Here is a 23,794-nt window from a genome sequence, read left to right as displayed (position 1 = left end):
CGCAGAAATCTTAGACTCATAGACAATGAGGGTTGAAGGGACCTCAGGAGGTCACATCTAGTCCAAGCCCCTGCTCCAAGCAGGACCAGCCTCAACTACATCATCCCAGCCAAGGCTTTGTCTACCTGCGTCTTCAAAACATCCAAGGATGGAGACTCCACCACCTCTCCAAGTAACCTGTTCCAGGGCTTTACTGGAGGTTAGTTTTTCCTGATACCTAACTTATTTCTAAAGTGCTCTGAGATCCTCATTTGGAGGGTGCTATGTCAGTCCAAAAATTTTATTGAGTGCTTCTGCTGCATATTTTAGATGCTCAGAAACTAATATTTTAGCTATGTACTTTTCCAGGGGTCCTGTGCAGTTGAGGACCAGTTACATTGCAAGGTGTTCTTTACCAAAAATGCCTGCTGGATTTCTGTAGAGTAACTTACTTTCTGACAGATTGCTTCACCAAGCAATAAGCATGTGAACGTAAATCTGCCCAAATAACAATATTCAAACTGAAGTGTCTGTAACAACTTTCACTATCAATGAGAAAAATACAGGTTGCTTTATAGCAATATGAATTTTGATGCTAAGAATTGCTTACAACCTGTCATGTCCTATATTTTTTAAAGTTTCAGAAACCTGCTCAATTTGTAGCAGAAGGGCTATACTGAGCACAGCTGTTTGTTGGTTTGGTGGGGGTTTTTTAAACAGACTCTAGCAAATCATTTTAAAATTATGAAACAGAACTACATTTTTAATCAGTACGGTCCAAGCTTTTATGACATGTGAAAAAGCATCTCAAACTGTCACGCTGCCACTCGCCTGAAATATAATCATTTTAAAAAGACGCTTAAAAATATTTAGCTATACACAGCTGTGAAAACAGAGCCAGATCCTGCACAGAAACTGCATTTTCTGACTTCTAAGCTGCGTTTTTGGTGGCTTGTGAATAAAAGGACAATTATTTCACCCTCGCAGGGGGCGTCTGGGAGAGATGCTCACTGTGCAGTAGCTCGTTACGACTGCGCAGTAATGCCGGTTACGCAAGTACTAAATGTCTTGTGTAGATGCACCCATCGTCTTGTGTAGATGCACCCACCGTCCTCCTCCTTTCTCCTTTAAAATGGTCTCTTTTTGAGATGGTCTCACATATAATGAATTGCAGCATTCTGCATCTGCAGGAGTGGGGCTTTTTTTCTGCTGGAGACGGACAGAAACTCAGCGAGAAAGAATAACAGCTGAGCCTGGGACAGGTCATAGTTCATATCTGTGTCTGGCAAAAAATATCTAAGAAAGGGACAACTTAATAGCTCCTCCTGACGGCAAACTCACTGAGAGAATCTAATCTCCCAGTTCCCCAGGCTGTAAATAGTCTGTTCTCGTTCATATTTTTCTTTAATTTCACAGTTGTCAAAAGAATCATGAGAACTTTCATAAGCAACTAAAACCATCTTTTCCCTGACACAAAAACATTTGGTCTTGATTTTGCTCTGACCCTTATGACTGCAAATGCAAAATGCGTACCAGGTTTCTAGACCACGTGACTACAAAATACAGTAATTTTTCCAAAATGGTAAAGATCCTGAGAACACGTGGCACAAAACAAACTTCTGCTCAGGACCCCAGGCCTTTTGCCATAATGACAAAACCGGAACATGTAATTATGATACAACAGGTCTAATTAAGACAATGCCATCAAAAGCACTGGAAGTGGAGGAAAAATTAAAATGTGTCATGGAGAATAAATCCACTATTTCATCTGCTTTCCAAAGTTTGATGGGGGAACGAACAGAGTCAGTGATGAGAATCGATCTTGCAGCTATGTAGTTTGCAGGAGAATCGACGCCTTTGAATGTTCAGGCACCCCACTAACTGCATGAAAGCAGGTCTCAGCATTTTAAAACTTTCCACCTACGTGTGACAGCTGTCCAGCACAGGGCTCTTTAGTCACAAACAGTGATTCTTAATTTAAAAAAACAGCCTTTAAAACAAAGGAAGCACAGTATCAGTACCCTTTCCATTTGAAGGACCTCAAGTTGCAGCAAGGGAAGTTTAGGTTAGATATTAAGAACTTTCTCGCTAGGAGGGCAGGAAAGCCCTAGAACAGGTTACCCAGAGAGGTGGTGGGATCTCCATCCTTGGAGGCTTTTAAGACCCGGCTAAACAAAGCCTTGGCTGGGATGATGTGGTTGGGGCTGGTCCTGCTTGGAGCAGGGCGTTGGACTAGATGTGACCTCCTGAGGTACCTTCCAACTCTCATTTTCCATGATTTTATGTCACTCCTATACTCCATCCTTGGTCAAATGATTGTTATGGCACAGTTCAGAGAGAAGCAGTACCCCACCCCATGCCTGGTAACCACATTGGTACATAAGTGAAGGAAGTTAAATCATTCTTGAGCATTATGCTTAGCATGTGGTCAACACTGGCCACATTTGAAGTACTGTCAGTAGTGTTGGCAGTCTTTGTTGAGGGTCTATAGCCACTTTCAGTCTGCAGAAAAGGACCTGGGGGTGACAGGGGACAATAAGATGGAGCCAGCAGTGTGCCCTTGTTGCCAAGAAGGCTATCGGCATCCTGGGCTGCATTGATTGGTAGGAGTGTTGCCAGCAGATCGAGGGCAGTGATTCTTCCCCTCTACCCAGCACTGGTGAGGCGACATCTGGAGCCCTGTGTCCAGTTTTGGGTCCCCACTACAGAAGGAATGTGGACAAGCTGGAGAGAATCCAGTGGAGGGCAAGGAAAATGGTTCAGGGGTTGGGGGACAGGACTTATAAGGAGAGGCTGAGGGAACTAGGATTATTTAGTCGAGAGGAGACTGAGGGGGATTTGATAGCAACCTTTCACCCCTCTGCAGGGGAGTTGCAAAGAGGACAGAGCTGGACTGTTCTCAGTGGGGGCAGATGACAGGACAAGGAGCAATGGGCTCGTTTCAGCAAGGGAAGTTGAGGTTGGATATTAGGAAGAACTCTCTCATTAGGAGGGTAGTAAAACACTGGAACAGGTCACTCAGAGAGGTTGGGGAATCTCCATCCTTGGAGGTTTTCAAAGCCCGGCTAGACAAAGCCTTGGCTGGGATGATGTAGTTGGGGCTGGTCCTGCTTGGAGCCGGGGGATGGACTAGACATGACCACCTGAGGTCCCTTCCAGCCCTCATTTTCTATCACTCTATGATTCCCCCTATTCTTGCTTCTGGCAGGTTGTCTTAGCTGTCTCTCTTCAGACTGATGATGGCTCATAATTTGCATTTGATCTTAGCCAAAAGGCCAAGAGGCAAGAACCCACAGGAAGAAAAAAAAAAAATCACACTTAAGTGCAAACCATTCCCTCCTATTCACCGTGACTGAAGCAGGCTGACATCCAAAATAATGCATCTCTGCCTGGGGAGCTTACAATGAAGGACACCAGCTCTGAAAAGTCATGTTTGTGCATGACCCACAGGAGACTGAAGCCTCGAACCTAAGCTAAGACTTAATAGACTAATAAGATTAATTAGTAATTGCAATTGCTAATTACAAATCTCAGAGGCCAAGAGTAAAACAGATACACGAGAATAAAATCGTCAAGTAATTGAGGTGAGTCATGTGCAATTCCAAACAGCCCTAGGGTTGTTTGCACCCCCTTTGCTTTAGATACATCTGTATCTTAAAATCTCACCCCATCAGTTACTGGAAGTGATACTGCAGAAATTACATTATTTATTGTTCTTGTGCTGCTCTGTAGTGTACTCTCTTAGGCACGGGCATCTGCTGAAAGGTTTCCTGTCTTTCAGGCTAGGGACACAAACATCTTCGGAGCCCTCCATGCGTCAGGTGCTTTCGCTCTATTTGGCACTACAGCTCCGTTTGCCCCACAGGACTCACATCAATGAACTAAAAACAATACAGCCCAAGACAAATCTAGAATATAAAAACCAAGAGAGAAGTGTAAACTTTGCCCTGATTTTTGCTGTCGGGAAACATAAAGCACAGGAACTGAGCAACCACGGAAATTTTTATTTCTGCCATTTTCCATTAACACTCAGGATACACACTGAGTTGGGGGCTTCGTGTGCCCAGTGCCAATATTCTGTAATTCTTGTGACCTACACAGGCAAACAAAACACCTATGGGAAAGTAGTAACATGAGCACAACTGCCACGCAGATGGCTTTTAGCACCATACAGGTATCAATGTTTTCTGGCAAACTGGAGGGGAGTCAAAGAAGCGAGCAGGTTAATCAGGAAACAAACACACTAACTCTCCAGTACATTTGCATCAGCGCACAGCTAACCTCAAAGTGCTTCGGCCTGTCAGACTAACGACTGGCAGGTGTTTGCGAGGGGCTGTGTTCGGTACGCTTTGCCATGCTAGGCTGCATTCATGTGTTGTCTGTTAATTTTGTTTGCCTTTCTCCTTCATTGATAAAGCAAACCTTTCTCCAACAGTGAATATATTCTATGGGTCCCACTCCAAGCCTTGCCCTTGCGATCCAGCAAGCACATTGCCAAGCTCACACCTCAGAAGCCAATGACCTTTCATATAAAGCAAGTCTCAAGCAGTCTTCTTAAAAGTCTAGACCGACATGCCCTTGGGAGTAAAAGAGAGTTATATATTAAGGGGTGTCATGTCTGAGTCTCCTCGCAGAGCCACACAGGCAGTATCTACCCTGTGCAGAAGTCTATCCAGGCAAAAAGTTTTCAGAGGACTGGGGCCTATGTTAAAAGACCAACTTAATATCATTCTATAGAAACCGCTCCCTTTGAAAAAGTCTGCTTAGGGGAAAAATAACTGCCATTTCTCTAGCGTCCCACTTTCAGAACAATACAAATTGGAAAGATGCTTCCTTTATACTTCACAGAATCATGTGCAAAATGGAACATAAAATAACAAAATGAATAATTGAAGCTTTTCAGATTAGAAGACACATGCCATTTCTTTTTTTTGTTCTGTAGACAAAGTTGGCAGAGCACAACTAATCTCAGGGCAAAAATACAAATCAAACAAAACTCGATGGATAAAGTGACGCAGAGACCTAATGATTTTGTGCACGTATAGGAGTCAATGGATGCATCTACACGTGCACTTTTCTGCAGAGTTGACTAATTAACTATGCAATAAAGCATCAGTCTACATGTGCACCAGTATTAAGGTGCAATAAATTAATTAACTCCACCGTAGGATAGTACTGTTGAGGACAGTAGTAACCTATGGCAGAGTAATTCACTCCACCAAACACACATGTAGATGGTGACAGGGGCTGGCTGGGGCATGTGGGTGCCACAGTGCAGGCCTGCCTACCACCTAGCCCTGCACTTCAGCACCTTCATGCCCCAGCCAGCCCCTCTACCACCCAACCTGGAGAATAGGGCTTCCTGCCCGTCCAGGACTGCTCTGCCCCAGCTCAAAGTGCTGCAGTCCCAGAAGCCTGTGCAGACGCTGCGCCCAGGAACAGTTTGCTCCAGCGTAGACCACACCAGAGTTTATCGTGTTGCATTAACTGCATGTGTAGATGCACCAAATGAGAACCACAGTGCCAAAATGAACGTTAGAAACTGGAGGGAACATGTTCAAAAGCATCTAATGGATTCAGGCACTTGGGTGATCAGGTCTCACTGAATGTCAATGACAAGGAGATGCTAAAGTCACCTTTGAAAGTGAGATTAAACAACACATGGTAAGAAAGTTACTCCAAGATTCACATGCTTTTATACAGATTAAACAAATGGATTTTATTTTAAGAATCTAATAAAAGAAAATATGGAAGAGGAATGAAATACCTTAAGCCTCTGTTTCTTTGCCAGTTTCTGACAACCTACAGAATAATTTACTGCATTTGAGGGCAGAGGACCTACATATGAGCAGCTGCAAGAACAGACTACACAGGAAGTCGAAGAAGCTTGCATCTTACCACGGTGGCAAGATGTGCTGAAACATATACCTTCCACCAAGCACACTGTTCATTTTGCTCTTGATGGAAAGCCAAGCTGAAAACAGAAAGCTGCGCAATCAGGCCCCATTCCTGCAGCTTCTCACTTGCTGGCAGTCAGCTGTGCCCATGAAGAGTCCCACTGGCTTCAAAAGCCATTCAAAGTAAGCATCAGAGTCTTAATTTTAAGGTATTTTTTGCCAAGTTTCACTACCTCCCCTCTTGTTTCAGGCCCACTTTTCTCCCAGTTTCCATTGCTGTTAATAAAACAGGACTATAAAACATCCCCAACAAATCTGGTCATTTACCTTTGCTGCACTGCCCATGCTCCTTCTGTGGTACCAGAAAAAGTGCAGTTCAGGAAAATATACATCCATGTCAGAGGGTTTCCGGTTAAGGACAGAGATGAGTGGACTGAATCAAGAAGGTAAATCATGCCTAGAGCAACACCAGAGCCACTGCCAAACACTTCCATGGAAGAGGCAGGAGGGGAATGGGGACACATCTATCTCACTGTGCAATGTTGCACCAAACAGGTTGGAAAAATCTTTGCTGAGCCCTACAGACATCAATGTAAATCCTGAAGCATGAACTTTGATAGCTAAAGTCCTAGCAGGCAGTAACCAAGAAATGGTTCAAAAGGGCTAATATCCAAGAAAGTGTTATCAAATATTAGTTTTTGTAAGGTGAAAACCTGCAAACAGTTTGCAGTGAACAGTGTTTCCAAACCAAGGAACATTTAGAGGTCAATTATGAGCCACCCATGCAGGAGAATAAGGCTACTACTTTATGTAGCCTTTCCACATGGAGAGTCGCAACCTAGGAGGGAAAGCTGCTATTGCTCATCACTGATCCCCATCCTGCCAGGTGGAGGGGAGTGGACAAAAGCAAAGGGGAGTGGACAGCAGCAAAAGCAATCCTAGCTCTCTCCCCACTGCAGTGGACAGGGCAACTAAACTGATGGGTCAGAAGAAATGAAGATGCAATAGGGGAAGAGCTGGGACAACTCAATTCTGCCATGGTGCAAGCATCCAGTTTGAACCCTTCTTTACTCCTAGGGCTCCTTACAGCTGACTGCAAGGTACCAAATCCAGCTCTCTGTGGGCTGGACTGAGACAGAGGAACAGGGATGATTCGACCAATAAAATAAAGTTAGCAGCATCATTTGTCTAATAAAACAATTCTCTCTTGCACTCCTGAAAGCCTTGGGAGAATTCCAGCTAGCCACTGAAACAACTAGCAACGAAAACTGGATGCCAAGAATATGGCTATCATCTGAACAGTGCCTTAGAGCAGTGGCTCCCAACCTTCTTAGATCACAGACTGGCAAACCGCAGACCAGAAATGACTGCAGACCGGCAAACCACGGACCAGCAAATCACAGACCGGAAGTGACCAGCATACTGGTCCGCAGTATGCTGGTCACTTCTGGACTTCTGGTCCGGCAGCCAACCTTCCTGCAAACCGGCAGCCAACCCCTCGTGACCTGGTACTGGACCACGGCCCAGGGGTTGGGAACCTCTGCCTTAGAGAATGCAGTACTATCCACATTATATTAAATAATGGTTAGCTGATAAACAAACAGCTCAGTATGCCTTTTTTTTTTTAAATGATTTTTCTGAATGTGGCATGTCAACAATATTTCCTACTATTAATACAACATAATGATAATTATACAGCAAATCTGAACAGCACACTGTTTCAGTAGAATTGCTCTAAAAGTCAGTCTAAATTAACGACCTTCTAAACAACGTTCCAAGGATACATATAAAGTGAAAAGTCTTGGAGTATGGCTGGCTTTGACAGTTTGAGATAGGAACTTTTCCAACCTCATCTTCAAATCTGCTGTCCAGGAATCCTTGAAAAGAAAAACAAAAAATGAGAGCTGTTCACCAAGTTATGTCTACCATACACATATGTGAGTCAAACTGCCTTGCATTAGCCAACAGGACTGTGAAAAGTTCTCTCTTGGATGTAATGACGGCTGGTTTATCTGTTAGCTACCTGGAAAATATGCAAAAAAAATTACAAATCAATTCCATGGTAAGTGATTTGCATTTTACACACAGACTTGTTTTAAAACAAGACCTCAAAATGTTATGCAATATTTATTTCAACTGTAAATTATTCATGCTATGTAATCTTATTGGACTGAAAGAAACCTCAGAGTAGGCGTACTCTGAACACGCTGCTTCAAGTTGCACAAATGTAAACAGCCAGGTCAAAAATGAACCATGAAGACGAATTTTTCATTCTTACATAATGAACTGTAATAGCAAACTGGTTTCGACGGAGAAAGGTGCAGAAATCACTACATTCACTTTTCACAGTTGATTGAGCCTGGAACGTCTATGTTCTAGCCTCTGTCTACACAGCGTTTTGTCACAGCCCATGCAAAGGTCCAGGCGCTACCTCAGTAAATCAGACTCCCTCATCACTAAAACAGTTTGGATTGAAGGAAAACTGTGAAAAAATGGACTAACGTGAATCAGCTGCTATCTGGAATGTCGTTTATTCTTTGTACCTGATGCTGGAGTCACCCTCCTCTGAGCAATGGAAAACACAGTAAATCAGGAAGCAAAAATGAAGTCTTTGTATGTTAAGAATTCCTACCGACTACTCAGTTCCTCAGTCTCCACCCTCCATCCACTCTGCTTGCTGCTTGATGAAAAGGTAGCCGGCAGGTGAGAGTAAATCTTCCTGAGATTTACTGCTCTTCTGGGTGTTCAAAGCTGCCCTTGCAGTTTGTGTTTCACCATGTCGGAAAGGCTACATCATTTAGACTTGGCAGGTTTGTGATTTAAATTTAAGATAACGCTGCACTATGGAATATGGTATATCACCTTGGATATCGTATGTTCTTACAACCCTTTCTATTATTTTTTCAATCCAACCGGCACAGTATACTGTATATGCGATCAATGTCCAGTATCACAGGATTCTTGAAAAGATAACTCCTGTCCATCTGTAACAAGACTGTTTAATAGGTTTGTAACTCCTTACTGTTTGCTGTTTTCATTCTGTGAACACATCAGTTGCCGAAACGCCAAGGAGGCAACTGAATGGTACAATTCCCACAAGAAACAGTGAGTGAAAACAGACTGAGGTCTTGGACTGTGAATAAACTGGGTTGATTTTCCTAGAAAAATATGGAACAAGGGTAATGACTGGAAGTGAGAGCAAGAGAGTAGTCAGACCCCTTCTCAGAAATCAACCAGCCTGTTTCTCATTATTTACAGAAAGTCTCAAAGGAAGTCATAGCCTGTGCCTATTTTTGGTATTAATTTGCCTTACCAGCTGATAGACGGCTGTCAAATGCACATAGTCTGCCCAAAGCACAAATCAGCACCACAAAATGGCCAGTTTCATTTAGGCATCTTTTCTTAACCACCCACCTGGGCAATTAGGAAGTGAGAAAAGGGTGCTTTCTTAATGCTCTTAAGTCAAGAACACAACTGTACAGCACTGTAAAATCTCCAAAGTGAAAAAGGTAGACAGGGATCAAAACTCCCTGGGAGTTTTAATCGCAGCTTCCTGCATCGTCTCGTCTCACCTCTGCAAAAAATGGATTGTAGAATCTGAAACACTCCAAGTGAGGGCAAAGGCAAACATACCCAGCTGATGAAAAAATTATCAGGCAAAAAACTATGTGAGACACTCAGTAAATGTAGCTATATACTCTCAACAAGGCATTTTTGGAAAGGAAGTAATATGCCGTGTTGCCACAAAGTCATGACTAACATTGGCTGATTGTCTACATTGGGACAGCTACGCTCATTGTCAGTGGAGGATTACTTAAAAACTTGATTTTTCCCTCTTCTATCCACTATCTAAGACTAAGGTTTGTTTCTTACAATGTGGTTCTAATGGGCTACTTAAAATGGGTCAGGTTTCTCATTCAGCTTTGGGACCCAGAGACAGTGGTTATGTTGGGCGACAATCCAAAAGCAGCATGGACGATAAAACAGTGGGGTTGAACTGTAGTGTAATGTTGCTACCTTGTATGCAGGGGCATATGTATTTCAAAGGCACAGAGGACAGTGCTCCCTACTTAAGAACACCAGTCAATAAAATACTTGGGATCTTTCAGGATATAAGACCATGTAAGCAAGCGTAAGTTGTGTACTGAAGCATGCACGCAGTATCTCACCAAAACATATCCTACTATGTCTGGTGAAGGACACAACAGAAAAGCATTACTAGATTACAGTCTGTTCAGCTTCTGTCAGCCTTGTGAGACAAGTCAATGCCAAAAAAATATCTGTGCAAAAGAAATATTTACCTGAAAAAGCTCTTTAAATGATGGATGGACCATGGGATTGGGAACAAAAGGCAAGGCATAGAAGGGGAGGAATTCTGTGGTCTGGCTCAATGCAGCTCCCTTTGTCTCCAGATACATTTTAAAGCGAGAAATCCTTTCATCAAACTCAGCCTTGTCCTAGGAAACAGGTATCATTTATAAAACAGCTACTGTGAAAGTGGAGTGGCAGCTGCAAGTGGAGGCATAAACACAGGATCAAGTCCCAATTATAAATCCCAGAATAACTGACAGCCAAGCATTGCTTAGTGCTTCCCAGTGGTCAGCTGGAGGAACAGCACTCACCCCAGCCGTGCAAAATGCATTTCACCTGTTCTTTTCTGAGTAGGAAATATAAAAGGGTTTTTTCCTCATGCTAGAACAGGATGATGGAGGCCAGGGAAATTAAGGGAGGGCTGTTCACTCTACCGAGCAAATCTGTCCACTTGAAGCAGATTTCTGCAAGCGAAGTGCTATACCCAAATTCAGCAAAGGGCTAGGCAGGCACTATATGATCTTAGACATTTTGTATAAGCCATTTCTTATCCCACAGCAAGTGTAGCCTAACTAAAATATACTTATATGGTGCAATGGTAAGAAATCAATAGGTCAATCAATCAGCTTCAGTGGTAGAGGTCCTAGGAATATATTTTTCTGATATTCTATTTAATAAAATACTTCAAAATAAAATGTCACACTAAGCACAGAAGAGATACTGTTGGATTACACATGAAGATTTTTACAAAACAAACATTCTCACCTGAGCCACTGATAACTTCAGTATTAATAAGAATGGTTTAAAAATCGAATTTATTTTTGATTATTAATGCTACTTTGTTACACTGTAGAATTTCCTAAGTTTGAATAAGTTAAAAACAACAGGCTATTCAGTTCCATTGAAGAGACGATTGCCCCACTGGGTCAGCGCACTATCTGGATAAGGTACACCGCTGGGGAGTGTCAGTTTGTTTTTCTTTCAATTGTTTCCCATAGATGTTGATTTTTATCAAAAGCAACCATTTCTGATGAAAACCTATTCCAAGCAGCTTTAGAAACAAATGATCTACAATAGCTCAAAGCAGAATTTCAACCTGGCAAATCCCCGTGTATCCTTTGGAACTTAAAAGCATTCAGTCCCTCAACAAAACCAAGGGCCAAGTCAGTAATTTCACCTGCTAACTCCTCAAGGCCAAGTGCTGGCTTCAAGTCCAACTGCAATGCAAGGTATTGTCCCTGGAGTGGAACTGACGGGGGTTTTCTCTTCGGCCACCCCCATCCCAGGCTATGTTAGCTTGGGAGAGACATGGGCAGGGAAACCAGACAAAGAAAAATTAAAAGAAGTCCAAACTGAATAGCAAACCTACAGGCTTTCCCACCGAATGCTTCAAGAGGTAGATGGCAAAGTGTATGTGAAGGTAAAACTCCAGCTTCTGGACAAGCGGTTCGTTGTCCCGGATTGAAGATGAGATATTCTCCTCCCAGAGCTCAAAGAAAACTTTCTGATCACCATCTTCAAATGCTGTGAGCAGATCCTTCTGCAAAAGAGAACAGAATTTACTTGGGTACCGAAGGGGAAAGCTCTCAAAAGTGCCTCGGTGATTTAAAAGCCAAAGGTTCATTTTTAAGGCACTTAAGTCACAGAGGTGCTTTTGAAAATGTCACTATTTCACCATCTCCCAAACCAATTATGTTAACCATAATCAAATGCACAGTGCCCACAGACATTGTGGTTAAGTACAGAGGTTGAATTGATTCAATCTTCGCAGGTTAGTTTAGGCTGTGTAGGTTGAACCAATAAGCAAGTGAGCAGACGTTCACTTTTGATTCCAGAAATGCAGCCACATGCCTGCAGTGGCCCAGGCCAGGCGCCAGGGGGCGCTAGAGCACGCCTCCCTGCTCAGCTGGAGCAGACAGTTTGGGCCAAGGCTAGCCCACCCACCCTGCAAGGGTGGGGGCTGCAGGGAAACACAAAGCATCCTGGGATGCTGGGGGACTGTGAGTTAACTTGAATCTGGAGGGGATCTGGGACAGAAGATCAATAAACTGATTTAACCTGAATCAGTCAAGTCTGATATTACTTCCATCCAGGTTTACCTTAAACTGGTTTTGGCCATTTTGAAAGTGGTTTATGTGCACTGAACTTCTGTTGTGTTACAGACCGGTTTGCGATCACTCATACCGGTTTGCGTGTAATTTCTGTCCCTAGCCTTTAGATCTGCAGGAAATTCCATACCCAAGCTCATGTCCTCTGACCACAACTACAAATTTTCCTCTGCTCACCAGCCAGCATCAAGTAGCTGCGCTCAGAGCACAGATACAAAGTGGTCATGAAGCCCCAATTCAATACACCTTTGCCTTTGTGACTTCAGCCAATCAGAAGAATGCCTCCATGTTATTAAATTTATCTCACTCACAAATAAGGCTCAATTTATTAACATTTTTGTAGCTTCTCCTTTGGGGATGTTTTTCTTAATATCAACTTCCCTCTTCATTTTTAAAGCACCAAACCAGACATGTACCCTGCCTAGGACACATTCTGACCCTTGTTTTTCAGTCTGTTTGTGCGCATCTTTGCAAACAGCCACCGGCTGGATGGCCACTTTCCATTACTAAGCATTCCCTGAAGAAATAAGCATTTTCTGAAGAAAACAGTCCTCTAATTTTCACGTTGACTGATCTTACCTTAGACTTCTATCGCACTGAAAACAGCCTGAGATCTCAGGAGTCATCCTTGATTCCAAAATCCCTATTACCCACTGCCAATCACGTAAAACCAGACATAGTATTTCAGTGTCCAACCAATTAAGATTAAAAATGTGAATGCACCCTTACTGTCCTTATAAGCTTTGCAGACTAGAGGACCATCAGGTAGCAGAAGGTTGGATGCCTCAAGTTCAGGTAACCTACTTGATACAGCTTATGAACTTTATTGGGTGGTCTGATTTTATAAAGGCAGTTGCTCACCACCTTTCAAAACACCAGCTCTTTTCATGGAGCTCCAAGCTGGAAATATAAAAATTGAGGCAACCAAAAAAACCAAAACGTACAGTTTGGGTTCTGTGGGACTGAAGTTACCGGGAGAGTGAATTTGAACTGAGGCCCCTTCATTGAAAATCGTCTATTCCCAGCTTCCTCTCACAACTCAAAATTAGCTCAAGCATTTCAAATGTTGAGATCATCAGCTGTAAAAAAACACCACGAGGTCGCTAATGTTCTGATGACTACCTAATTAAACCAAATGTAAGGATTTGTTACCTGGATGATCAAAGCTTTTGAGTCTCTCAAGGAACTTCCAACTTTTTTTGGTAACGGCTTCCCTTTTACTTTACATTCCTTTGTAAATATTTTCACCGTTTCTTCAAACTCTGCAAAATCCAAGTACTGCAACACAAGAACACACAGATAATACTCTCAGCTAAGAAATGCTTACAATACTGACTGATGAGTTGCCAGAGTGATTTGAAGCCTTCCTATAGTCAGTTGCTTCATTTAATCCAGAAAGAAAGTAATGCCAAGAAATGCAGTAACTTGGTGCAAGAGGCAGTCTAGTAACTTGTAAGTGATGCTCTCTGAAGGTAGCATCACTTACAGCTGCAGGTCACTTCAGACTGTCCTGATACTGGAGATCACAAATACTGAAGTCAATTTTTAAAATGGGTAAGATAATTTTAGTATCATTCATCACATCTGAAGCTACGAAACTGAACATAAGGGTGGAGGTAATCCAACCTCATCCCTTAGGGCAAAAGCTGGAAAGATCAGGAAAGATTTCTCCCTCTTCCATCTAAAATATTCAAAATTGGCTGCAAAGTCAATGAGAGTACTCCAAGTTAACCATGTATCTACCCCCTGTAGGATCCAGGCTCTGGGAGAGAAAATTACAACAAACTGGCCACGTTCACTTTCTAATTGTACTGTTTGGTTTGGCTGCCTAACGCTGCAGAGAAAGATTTACGTCCATGTTTTTATCTGTTTACTTTTTCACATCTAATAAATGCAGGTCTGTTTGCACTGGGCTTTGTAAAAACTTAGCAAATAAAACATTCTGGCTAGATGCACAACCAGAGGTTGACGTTACAATACTCAGCAGGAGGCACCTAACTTTTAGATGCCCTGCTGTGGAGTGGAACCCCAGCCTAAATTGCAACATATGGGGAGAGTGATGCCCCGAAAATGGGGTTCACAGAAGCTAATGTACTAAGGACAAGCTGCCTAAGATTGCTAACAGGATGTGATAAGGAGGGGGCAGGACCTAAGCCCCGCCACTCAAAGGTAGTTATGCATCTAACTCTGGGATGGAGAAGGATGCTGGTATCCACTCAGCATTCCCAGTCATGAACCCCATTTTAGAAGGAAGCAGATATCTACAGCCATGTTGGCCTTTTCTTGCAAAAAGAAAAGGAAGAGAAAATTTGTTATAGCCAAAAGTCCAGTAATTAGGACACTGCCTGAGAGGTAGAACCCCCTGTCTGCAAACACTGGGGACACATTGGGAAGGGCATGGGGGCACGTGCATCCCAGATTTCTGCATCGGCAGTGGGGCTGCAGCCTGACCGGAGTCAGGACCCAGCGGCAGTGGAGGTGGCACTGCTCAGCCAGTCTGGCCCATGGCTGCTTTCCGGCCATGTTAAACTTCCATCCTTTCCCTGCTGTAAACCAGGTTGCTGAGGCTGAAGCCACCCAGCAGTGGCTGCACCAGCCCATAGCAGGTTGGAGGTCTAACATGGCGGGGCCCTGGCTTCTGGCAGCCATAGAGCAAGAGCCAGGGGTGCTTTGTCTTCCATGGTTGAGCTCTGCTAGGAGCAGCCTGGAGAAGCCGTGGGTCGCAGTGTTCATTTTGCATGAGAAGTGGGAGAAGCAGGGGCCCTTGTACAGGGGGACGCATGGACCTCATTGCTAGGGACAGCCCATACCCCAAGGGCAGGAAGCAAGCCCCATTGGTCCCAGAGAGGTAGGGAGAGGAGCTGATGACCACTCCATTGATCCAGAGGGGTTGGTTAGGGGGGGCCATACTTGAGCTGCAGGTGGGGGCATGAGCTCTGCAGGTATGGGCTCAGGTTATCACAGTACATGGCCACATCCAAGAAGGTCCTAAACGTGGGAGTGCAAGAGAGGAGCTAGTGGGGGGATGAGTGGGCAGCAGATGCCCAAAAGTGTTCTTCATAACCAGGCCCCTGTGAGCCATGCCATCTACAAGGCCAGAGCATGGGTCGTTGGCACCAGGCATCTCAACCGACTGAGCTCCCAGGCACCATCGGGACCAGCATTTAAGTCCTAGCCCAAGTAGGCATGGGCTGTGGACCACCTTGAACCGGGGAGTGGGGTGGCAGCGGCAGTGAAATTTCTGCACCAAAGGCAGGGCATAGGGGTTGCAGTTTGGCCAGACCCAATGCCCAGCAAGGGAGTTGTGCCCCCAGCACTGCAACAGCACCACAGAGTTGTGCCCCGCCACTGTCAGCACTAATGCATCGTCTATGCTTCCAAATCTCCTCTCTGTCCAGTTTGGAGCTAGGTCTCGAACCCAGGTCTCTCACTATCCAGAATGGCCATTTTAAAGTGATTCTGTCTGAATGTCTCAGATTCATAGATGTTAGGGTCGGAAGGGACCTCAATAGATCATCGAGTCCGACCCCCTGCATAGGCAGGAAAGAGGGGTGTCAGGAAATAGTGGTGGGTCTAGATGACCCCAGCTAGATGCTTATCTCCTCAGAACTGTACAACTTTGTATAATTAAATATTAATTAGAGCAGCAACATGAACCTGATTCTCCAAAAATCCAGGCAACTACTGGATTCTGTAGTCAATCTCCCACTTTCCTTCTCTAACCTAACAGGGGAGACTGAGGTGTATTCACCCCAAAATAAGTGACAGCCAGGTGGCTAGGGCACTATCCTAGGATGAGAGACTTCAAGTTCTTGCTCCAAATCAGACTGTGTGAAGATTTGAAAACAAGCCCCCACCTTCAAGATAAGTGCCCTAACCACTAGACATTGTCTGGAGTGGATGCTGAAGAAAGAGCCATTTCTCCTTTACTCCCCCAACCCAAGAAGTCTCACCCCCAACTATCTTTTGAGTGAGTCCTGAAGCAGCAGGATATTCTGAGAATGCCTGCCGGGCTGGGTAAGATCAGTGGAGGAACTCCTAAGCTGGAGAAGCCTGCCAGGGTTGTCACTATGCAGATAGGTGGTATCAGGACTTCGTTTTGCCCATGTGGTCCAGCAGAAAACTATATATATAAAATGAAGTGTAGGCCTGTCTGTCTGTACGTATGTTCACTTATAACTCGAGAATGGCTGGTCCTATCTACTCCAAACCTTCCAAAATCACTGAATACCACCCAAAGAAAATTATAGGTGGGTTATTTTCCACTTGACCATTTTGGGGGCTTCCATTGACTGGGATCACTTTGCTTCTCAGATAACAAACTGGTGCCACTCCATTTTGGATGCAGTGAATTCAGTTCAACTGTCATTACCATATTGACACTTGCCCTTTTTTTCCAGCTCAGCGGTCATTACTATATTGACGCTTGCCTTTTTTTTGCTCCACGTTAAATGTTATATATGTTGTACTATGTTAACAATAAACAACATTTTTGACCTAAATACGTTGTACTAAGTTCTCTGAAAATAAACAAACACTGCAATTACAAAAATAGCAACCCGGGCAAAGAACGGGCACTTCTGCTAGTGCCAGTATATAGGAGATTTCAGGCTGAGAGAATGAGGAGATAGCTGAACAGAACTTCTGAGGTCTCAGCAGCATCTAAATGTCAGACGTGGGTGTCTCTGATCCTTTGGGAATCTAACCCTTGATATCAAACATCAGCTGATGGGTGTTCCTGTGAATAAAGCCCTAGTTTTTACAAAGGTGTTACCAACCAGCAGTGACATTCTGATGCCAGCCTTTACTGCTGGTATCCTCTGCCTATGGCACCTTGGGCAAGCACACCCCCCACCAAAGCAGTCAATGGGGTTCCAGGCAGCTGGAAACCCCTGCCCACATTTTACCCCGCAGACTGGTATGGACTGGTGGGGAGGGGAAAGGGGTTGCCTTCCACTGTAGCAGGGGGGCATGGCCCTATACCCGGGATCTCTTGAGCATATACTGACATTTCATAGAAGCAGGACGCTGGCTGCCGTGATTCTCCTGCTTTACTTGTGGCAGGTTAGGGTGTTAGGTCTGTGTTGTGTCAGTCTTATATGGAGTTTAAAGTATGGTTTGTCTGGACTGGTTTGCTCAGGGCTGATCCTGCCTCAGGCAAGGGTTGGACTAGATGTCACCTCCGGAGCTCCCTTCCAGCCCCACTTCTCTGTGATTCTCTGATTTTATAACATGGGAGAACCAAAGCCTAACAGCTGCAAAAATCACCCCATGCCCTCTTCCTAAATGCAAACACCAGCAGATGTCTTTCCCCTTTCACCGGGAACACTGACCTCTTTCACCAGCCCAAGTAACTCAGCTTCATAGGCTAGGATGTCCCCCATGATGACAAGCTACTGTCCCGTCTCATTGCAGAGACCTAGAAAATCACCAAAACATGAAGAGTTATTAGGTGGCTCCACAATACAATTAACTCTCAGACCCTGCTCTGTCCTTCATACCCCAGCATGTCCTAACTCCAGTAGCGCTCCCCACAGGAGCTCTACAAATGTACATCCCTTGTGCAACGTATTTTGACACCAACAAGTTGGAGGACAAATCACAAGCGTGTCCAGAGTCCAGATGACTCCCGTTGATCTTCTTCAAGGGCATCTATCGGGGATCTTCTTATAGATGTGCCTGGGTGCGTTCCTGGAGAGGGTGGGCTGCCGCCTCCCTCGGAGACTTTCACATCAGGGCAGCTTGGTGTAAAGAGAGAACGTTTCTCTCCGCGTAGCGAGGGAGCCCAGTGGGCGCTCTCTCTGCTCGGACAAGAGGGGCGTGCATGGGCACACGGCAGCTCTCCCACCACACAGGAGCGGACTCTGTCGGCTCCTGCCGTCACAGGGGAACAGAGGGCTGGTCGGTGTGACGTCCTGTGCAGACAGTGGCTTGTCCCTGTGTCTGCCGCGGCGACCTGGCTGCCAGAGTGGGGTCGTGGTCCTGGTCGTGCTGGTCCTCGCTGGCGCCAGGCGCTGCCACCTCCACCCTGAGACCAGGGTGCACATGCTGCCAGCGCCCACGGCCCTGTGCAGCGTGTGGCCCTGGAGCAGGCCCGTCTGCATGGGGGGATGGGCGGGTCCCATCTCCCCATGGGTGGATGAGGGTCCCCCATCCCACCCCTCTCCTCCCAACGGCACACTCACCCCTCCGATGTCACACCCGCCAAGCGTGCACCCCGCCCCTCCGACGTCACACCCCCAGAGCACACCTGATCCCTCCTATGTCACACCCACCCTTCCTACATCACACCCACCCCTGACGTCACACCCCAGAGCACTCCCCACCCCCGACACCCCCACCCCTTCTACATCACACCCCACTCTGTCACACACACCTCCTACATCACACCCACCCCTCTGATGTCACACACCCCTTCCACACCACACCCCGCTCTAACATCACACCCACCCTTCTGATGTCACACCCCAGAGCACACCTCACCCCTCTGACATCACACCCCCAGGGCACGCCCCACCCCACCCCACCCCTCTGACCTAACACCCGCTTAGCGCGCACCTGCCCCTCCGACGTGACACCCCCAGAGCACGCCCCCACCCCCTTATGTCACACTTGCCCCTCTGACGTCACAGCCCCCGATCTCGCCCCACCCCTCCTAGGTCACACTCACCCCCGATGACATACCCCCAGAGCACGCCACGCCCCTCACGTCATAAAGCCCCCTCCCAACGAGGGTGTATTACTGACCCTGACCCTGCCCCCCCGGCCGCAGGCCCCTACCTCAGCCAGGCCGCTCGCTGCGCCGTCGCCTGGCAACCGCGGCTTCCCCGCCCTCCTCGGGAGGAGGGGGTCACGTGGGACCTCGCCGCCAATCCCGATGGAGGGGAGGGACCACATGATCCAGGTCCCTGTGAGCGAGCCGGGCCTCGCTGAGGCGGGAGGGTCACGTGGTGCCGCGCAGCCAACCCGGTGGGTTTGCTCCGCGGTCCTGTGCGGGGGAGGAAGCGCAGCACAAAAAAACCTGCGTAACTGCAGAACCAGCGAAGTGCACGACAAAGAAAGTGCATAAAATGCACATCAAAAAAAGTGCACCACAAACAGCGTAACAAAAAGTGTCCAGCAACAAAAAAGTGCGTAACAAACTGCATAACAAAGTGTGCCACAAAAGAAGTGCCCAAAAAGTGCACAACAGAAGGTGCACCACAAAAAAAGTGCACCACAAACGCTTGCATCACAAACAAGTGCGCAACAAACCGCACCAAAACAAGCGCACGGCAAGCAGCAGCACAACAAAATGCACCGCAAGACAAGCGCCAGGGAGCGCGCGGCGGGCGCGGCGCGGGGGCAAGAGCACGGAGGACGGAAGAAGAGAGGGATCCCAGCCTGCTGCGCCCGCGTCCGCAGCTCACGGGCTGGACACGAGTCGCCTCGAGACCCGAATCGAGGTCGATTCGGTGCCACCGATACCGCGGCACGCTTTTTCCCCAGAGAGACGCGGGTGGCATACGTCGTTCCCCGGTCTGCGCGCCGCATCTGGCCCGGCACGGCGAGGGCTGCACCCCATCTCGCTTGGGACCAGCACCCCGTCCACCCCACGCTTCACAGCATCCCACGTGCGCCACGTCACGTCCTTTGGGAACCACTGCTGCACGCGCCTGCCTCGAACAGCGCAGGGTGGCAAACGCACCTGTGGCCCAGGCTGGATTCAGATAGCCGGGCTCCTCCTGGGCAGCAGGGGCCAAGTGGGCCAGATGGAGCCACTCCACGTGCAGGTTCCTGCCCGCAGGCCGTATGGTGGACACCCCTAGTCTGAAGACATAATGCAGCGATTCTCAACCGGGTGACGTGGCAAGCGGCGGTGCCTCGATACCCTCCTGAAAGCGCCACGCATTGTTAGTGCCGTTAGGTGTGCCAACAGGATTCACGGGATACAAATAGGAATCAGTCGTGTTAAAAACAGCCTACCTTGCTGCAGACTTTCCGAGCTCTTTGCCACAGAATTTGCTCTCTCAATTGTTGCGGTCAAAAAACAAGTGCAAACGAAGAGCTGGCATTGCCTTGAGTCTGTTTGGGGTGCCTCGAGTCTAAAAAGGTTGGGACCTGCCGATGTAGTGCAGTGAATAGGACAAGAAAAAAAAATGCAAAGGCAATAAAAGGAGAAAGCAGCCTGCCCATGGTTATGCAGCGGTCTGGGCGCCGAGCTGGGAGAAGAATCCACGTCTCCCTGTCCAGTGCCTGATCGACTGGAGCATGGTGCTGGGTGTCAAGCTCTAGAAAATTGAGCTGCTCGAAGGGGATTAAATAGGAGTCGACTCTGTTCTGAAAATCTGGCTATTAGGAAACTGCCCTGTGTGGTGAATACATATCACCCCATTTTACAGAGGGGGAGACTGAGGCAGAAAGAGGTGGTGAAGAGTGAAACTGAGACGAGATGGCCTGACTGAAAGTTCCTTCTCACTCGATCACACTCTACGGGGAATTACCAAGAATAGTCATATTGTTAGTTATTTTATTCATCTAAACTTTAAACTCGTAAGGTTACATAAATATACACCGTGCAGAAAACCAGCCCTCTCCTGGCTGCAGAGTGAATTTACATTTGCCGCTCCATAACATCTGAAGTCAGGAGAGCATCTGGACTGAATGATGTCTTTGTGCTCGCTCCAGAACTCTAATATACTACTCTCATATACAGCACTGCTTCATGTGGGACTGATGCTCTGCATTTATTAGGTGAGCTCTATGTTTCTGCAGTCAAAGGGTTTCTCTGTCGTGTACATAGTTCCTTTTTTTAAAAAGTTATTCCTCCATATTGAGGTCTTTACCTACCACAAAAATTAATGTTGCTTTTACCATTTCTCTGATGAGTGACTTCCTTCAGCTCAGTCCTTTTAACACAATTTGAAAGTGAATTTGGGGTTGAAATTAGTGTTTAGAAACTATATTTCTATAGCCCCTTTCATCCAAAAAGTTCCAAAGCAAGCTACAATTTTCTCTGTAGCCTTACACATGTGTGCATGTATGTGTGTATATATATATATATATATATGAAATATAGCATAATATCAAAATGTCAACCGCATTATTTGATTTTTGACTGAATGACTACAAGGTTCATCTTTTCTTAGCATAACTTGCTGATGTCATTTCCTAGGACTTTGGGGAGGAAAAGACATTACATGGTTCTGAATTCATGGGCTATAGACCATTGCTGTCCTGCTCAAGGAGGCCTGACTTTGGCACAGCCCCTACCTCATCGAACATGCATATAAAGCTATGCATGCATTCCCTCACCCCCGGCATCCTCACGCACCAGTGCACAATGCAGCCTTTCTTCCTTTACAGTGCCATTGCCATGGGCTACCACAGCTGAACCCAATGTTTAATACATGCTCAAAGTGCATGTTTCAAACATTAATAACCATTCCAAAGCAAAAGCCAAGTTCACACAAAAGCTTAAAAAGCTATTTTTCGTCAGTAAAGTCTATTTCCTTGCCAAGCTTCAGCTTTCTAACCCCCAGTCATTTTAGGACAAAGGCTATTCAAACTAGTAACATTTACTTTTAATGAGCACTCGTTCCTGCCCAGGGCAGGGGGTCGGACTTGGTGATCTGCTCAGGTCTCTTCTGACTGTAGAAACTATGAAACAATCTAAAGGCTTGCCTTTCCTTCTCATTTTGGATTAAAATGTCTGTGCAAGAAAAAAGAAAAAAAACCCCAAAAAGCCAAGATCACCCTTAGGTAAACCAAAAATCTAAAAATATCTTGCTGGCAAGTGAAATGTCAGGAAAATTAGGAGTGATTGACGAGGCTTAGGTTAGATACTAGGAAAAACTCTCTCACTAGGAGGGTGGTGAAGCACTGGAACAGGTTACCCAGAGAGGTGGTGGCATCTCCATCCTTGGAGGTGTTTAAGACCCAGGCAGACAAAGCCTTGTCTGGGATGATGTAGTTGGGGCTGGTCCTGCTTGGAACAGGGCTTGGACTAGATGTGCCCTCCCAAGGTCCCTTGATTCTAGGACATAAAAGGAGCGATAAAGCTATAGCTATAAGGTTATAAACGGAGCGCATAACTTGCACTCCATCTAGACTACACAGTGGTTACTACCACTGTTAAAACGCTATCATGATCCACTTTTGGAGGAGCATAACCTGAGCTGCAGGCTAGAATTACAGAAATGTAGGGCTGACTGGGCCCTCGGGTGGTCACATCTAGACTCCAGCCCCCTGCTCCAGGCAGGATCGTCTTTGATGAAACCATCCTAGACAAGTGTTTGTCCAGCCGATACTTAAAAACTACACCAACCACCCATACAAACGGAAACGTCCAAAACACCCCAGCTTGCCACAGGTAAAGCAGGGGGACAAGGCACCATAAGAATAGGAAGGAGTGAACAGCACACACCACGCCGTGGTCTGCGTGACTTCTAGTTTGGATTAGGAGAGCTGCTGCAGTACGAGGAGGCAGGCAGGCTACTTAGCTGCTGCCTCCCAAGCTGGAAGCAGTAGCCCCATCCAATGTTCATACTATGCCTGCATGGGCTAATTAGCCATCTTAACAGATCTAATTAGTTACAGCCTCTTGAATGTGGAGCGGTAAGTCTGAGATGCAGAGCTAATTTGCCTGGCTGTAGTGGTCTTGGTTCAAGTGGTAGCCCTGAGTCACCAAGCACTACTGTGCAAACTAGTTTGCAAACTTTTTGAGTTGAGCCCCGCGTTGAGTTACAATTTTGTTCACCACCCCAACCCAGACGAAAACAGACACGCAAAACGTACCGATCCATGCTCACCTCACAATCGTATGGAAAATATCGAACTCACCAGAAGAATAAGCTGCACTGCACAAATACTTGTTGTAATTTTTTTGTGTTGTAAGGGTAGATACGATAGGTGTACTAAATCTAGAGTTTAGTACAGGTGGGAAATGTAGATGGTGCTATGGAAACGATCGCTGCGTTAATTAAATACATTGCAACACCTGTGAAATCGGTTGCAAAAGGTTCGCTCGTACTCTTTCAAGGTGGCATGTTGTCAAATTCGTGTTCATGTCATAATAATAATAATTTTTAAAAGTAAAATATGCCTTGTGCATGCGCCCCTCCCCATGCTCCCTCAGGCCCCCCGGGGGAGCGCACCCCACAGTTTGAAAACCGCTGCTCTAAGCAGATGCAGCAGGGTGCTGCTTGGTGCTGCAGAAATGTTCGGGGTTGGCCAATTCAAGACCCAATTTTCAAATTCAGAACAAATATTCTGCTGCAGGGAGTCTTCTGAGACAGCGCAGAGCCCCTCAAATTCACGGCTGGCTTGAAATACGTGGGACGCTTAGTCGCCTTATGAAAACAAGCCACCTCTGAGATGCTATCGAGATCCTGGAGCCAAACCCCACTCTCAGGGGAAACATCAGAGGATATTTAACATCCACCTGGAGCAGACAAGGCTTGTGGAAAAAGCCCCCTGACTTTAGTAACTCCTCTAGTAAGAGACACTACTCTGCTTCTG

The 23,794-nt window shown here is 46.1% G+C and overlaps 1 protein-coding gene across 6 annotated transcripts in view; it reads right to left on the bottom strand.

Moving 5' to 3' along the window:
• ARMC9 (armadillo repeat containing 9) overlaps window positions 1-19,150 on the bottom strand; it is a 94,108-nt gene extending 74,958 nt beyond the window's left edge. For 5 of the 6 annotated variants that reach the window (XM_025202718.1, XM_025202720.1, XM_025202719.1 and 2 more), the window contains exons 1-7: window positions 19,076-19,150; window positions 17,629-17,714; window positions 13,448-13,573; window positions 11,557-11,727; window positions 10,178-10,333; window positions 7,661-7,753; window positions 6,204-6,228 (exon numbers count right to left, since the gene is read on the bottom strand). In XM_025202718.1, coding sequence (XP_025058503.1) covers window positions 6,204-6,228; window positions 7,661-7,753; window positions 10,178-10,333; window positions 11,557-11,727; window positions 13,448-13,573; window positions 17,629-17,679 — 622 coding nt within the window. In that variant the 5' untranslated portion in view covers window positions 17,680-17,714; window positions 19,076-19,150. Of the gene's footprint in view, window positions 1-6,203; window positions 6,229-7,660; window positions 7,754-10,177; window positions 10,386-11,556; window positions 11,728-13,447; window positions 13,574-17,628; window positions 17,715-19,075 lie in introns of those variants that run through there. The other variant, XM_025202723.1, reaches the window with a different exon arrangement.
• Between the last annotated feature and the right edge of the window lie 4,644 nt (window positions 19,151-23,794).

The sequence above is a fragment of the Alligator sinensis genome, unplaced genomic scaffold (assembly GCF_000455745.1).
Source record: "Alligator sinensis unplaced genomic scaffold, ASM45574v1 scaffold301_1, whole genome shotgun sequence".
Taxonomy (NCBI): domain Eukaryota; kingdom Metazoa; phylum Chordata; order Crocodylia; family Alligatoridae; genus Alligator; species Alligator sinensis.
Note: the sequence above shows the minus strand (reverse complement) of the source record. Positions and strands in the feature narration are given on the sequence as shown.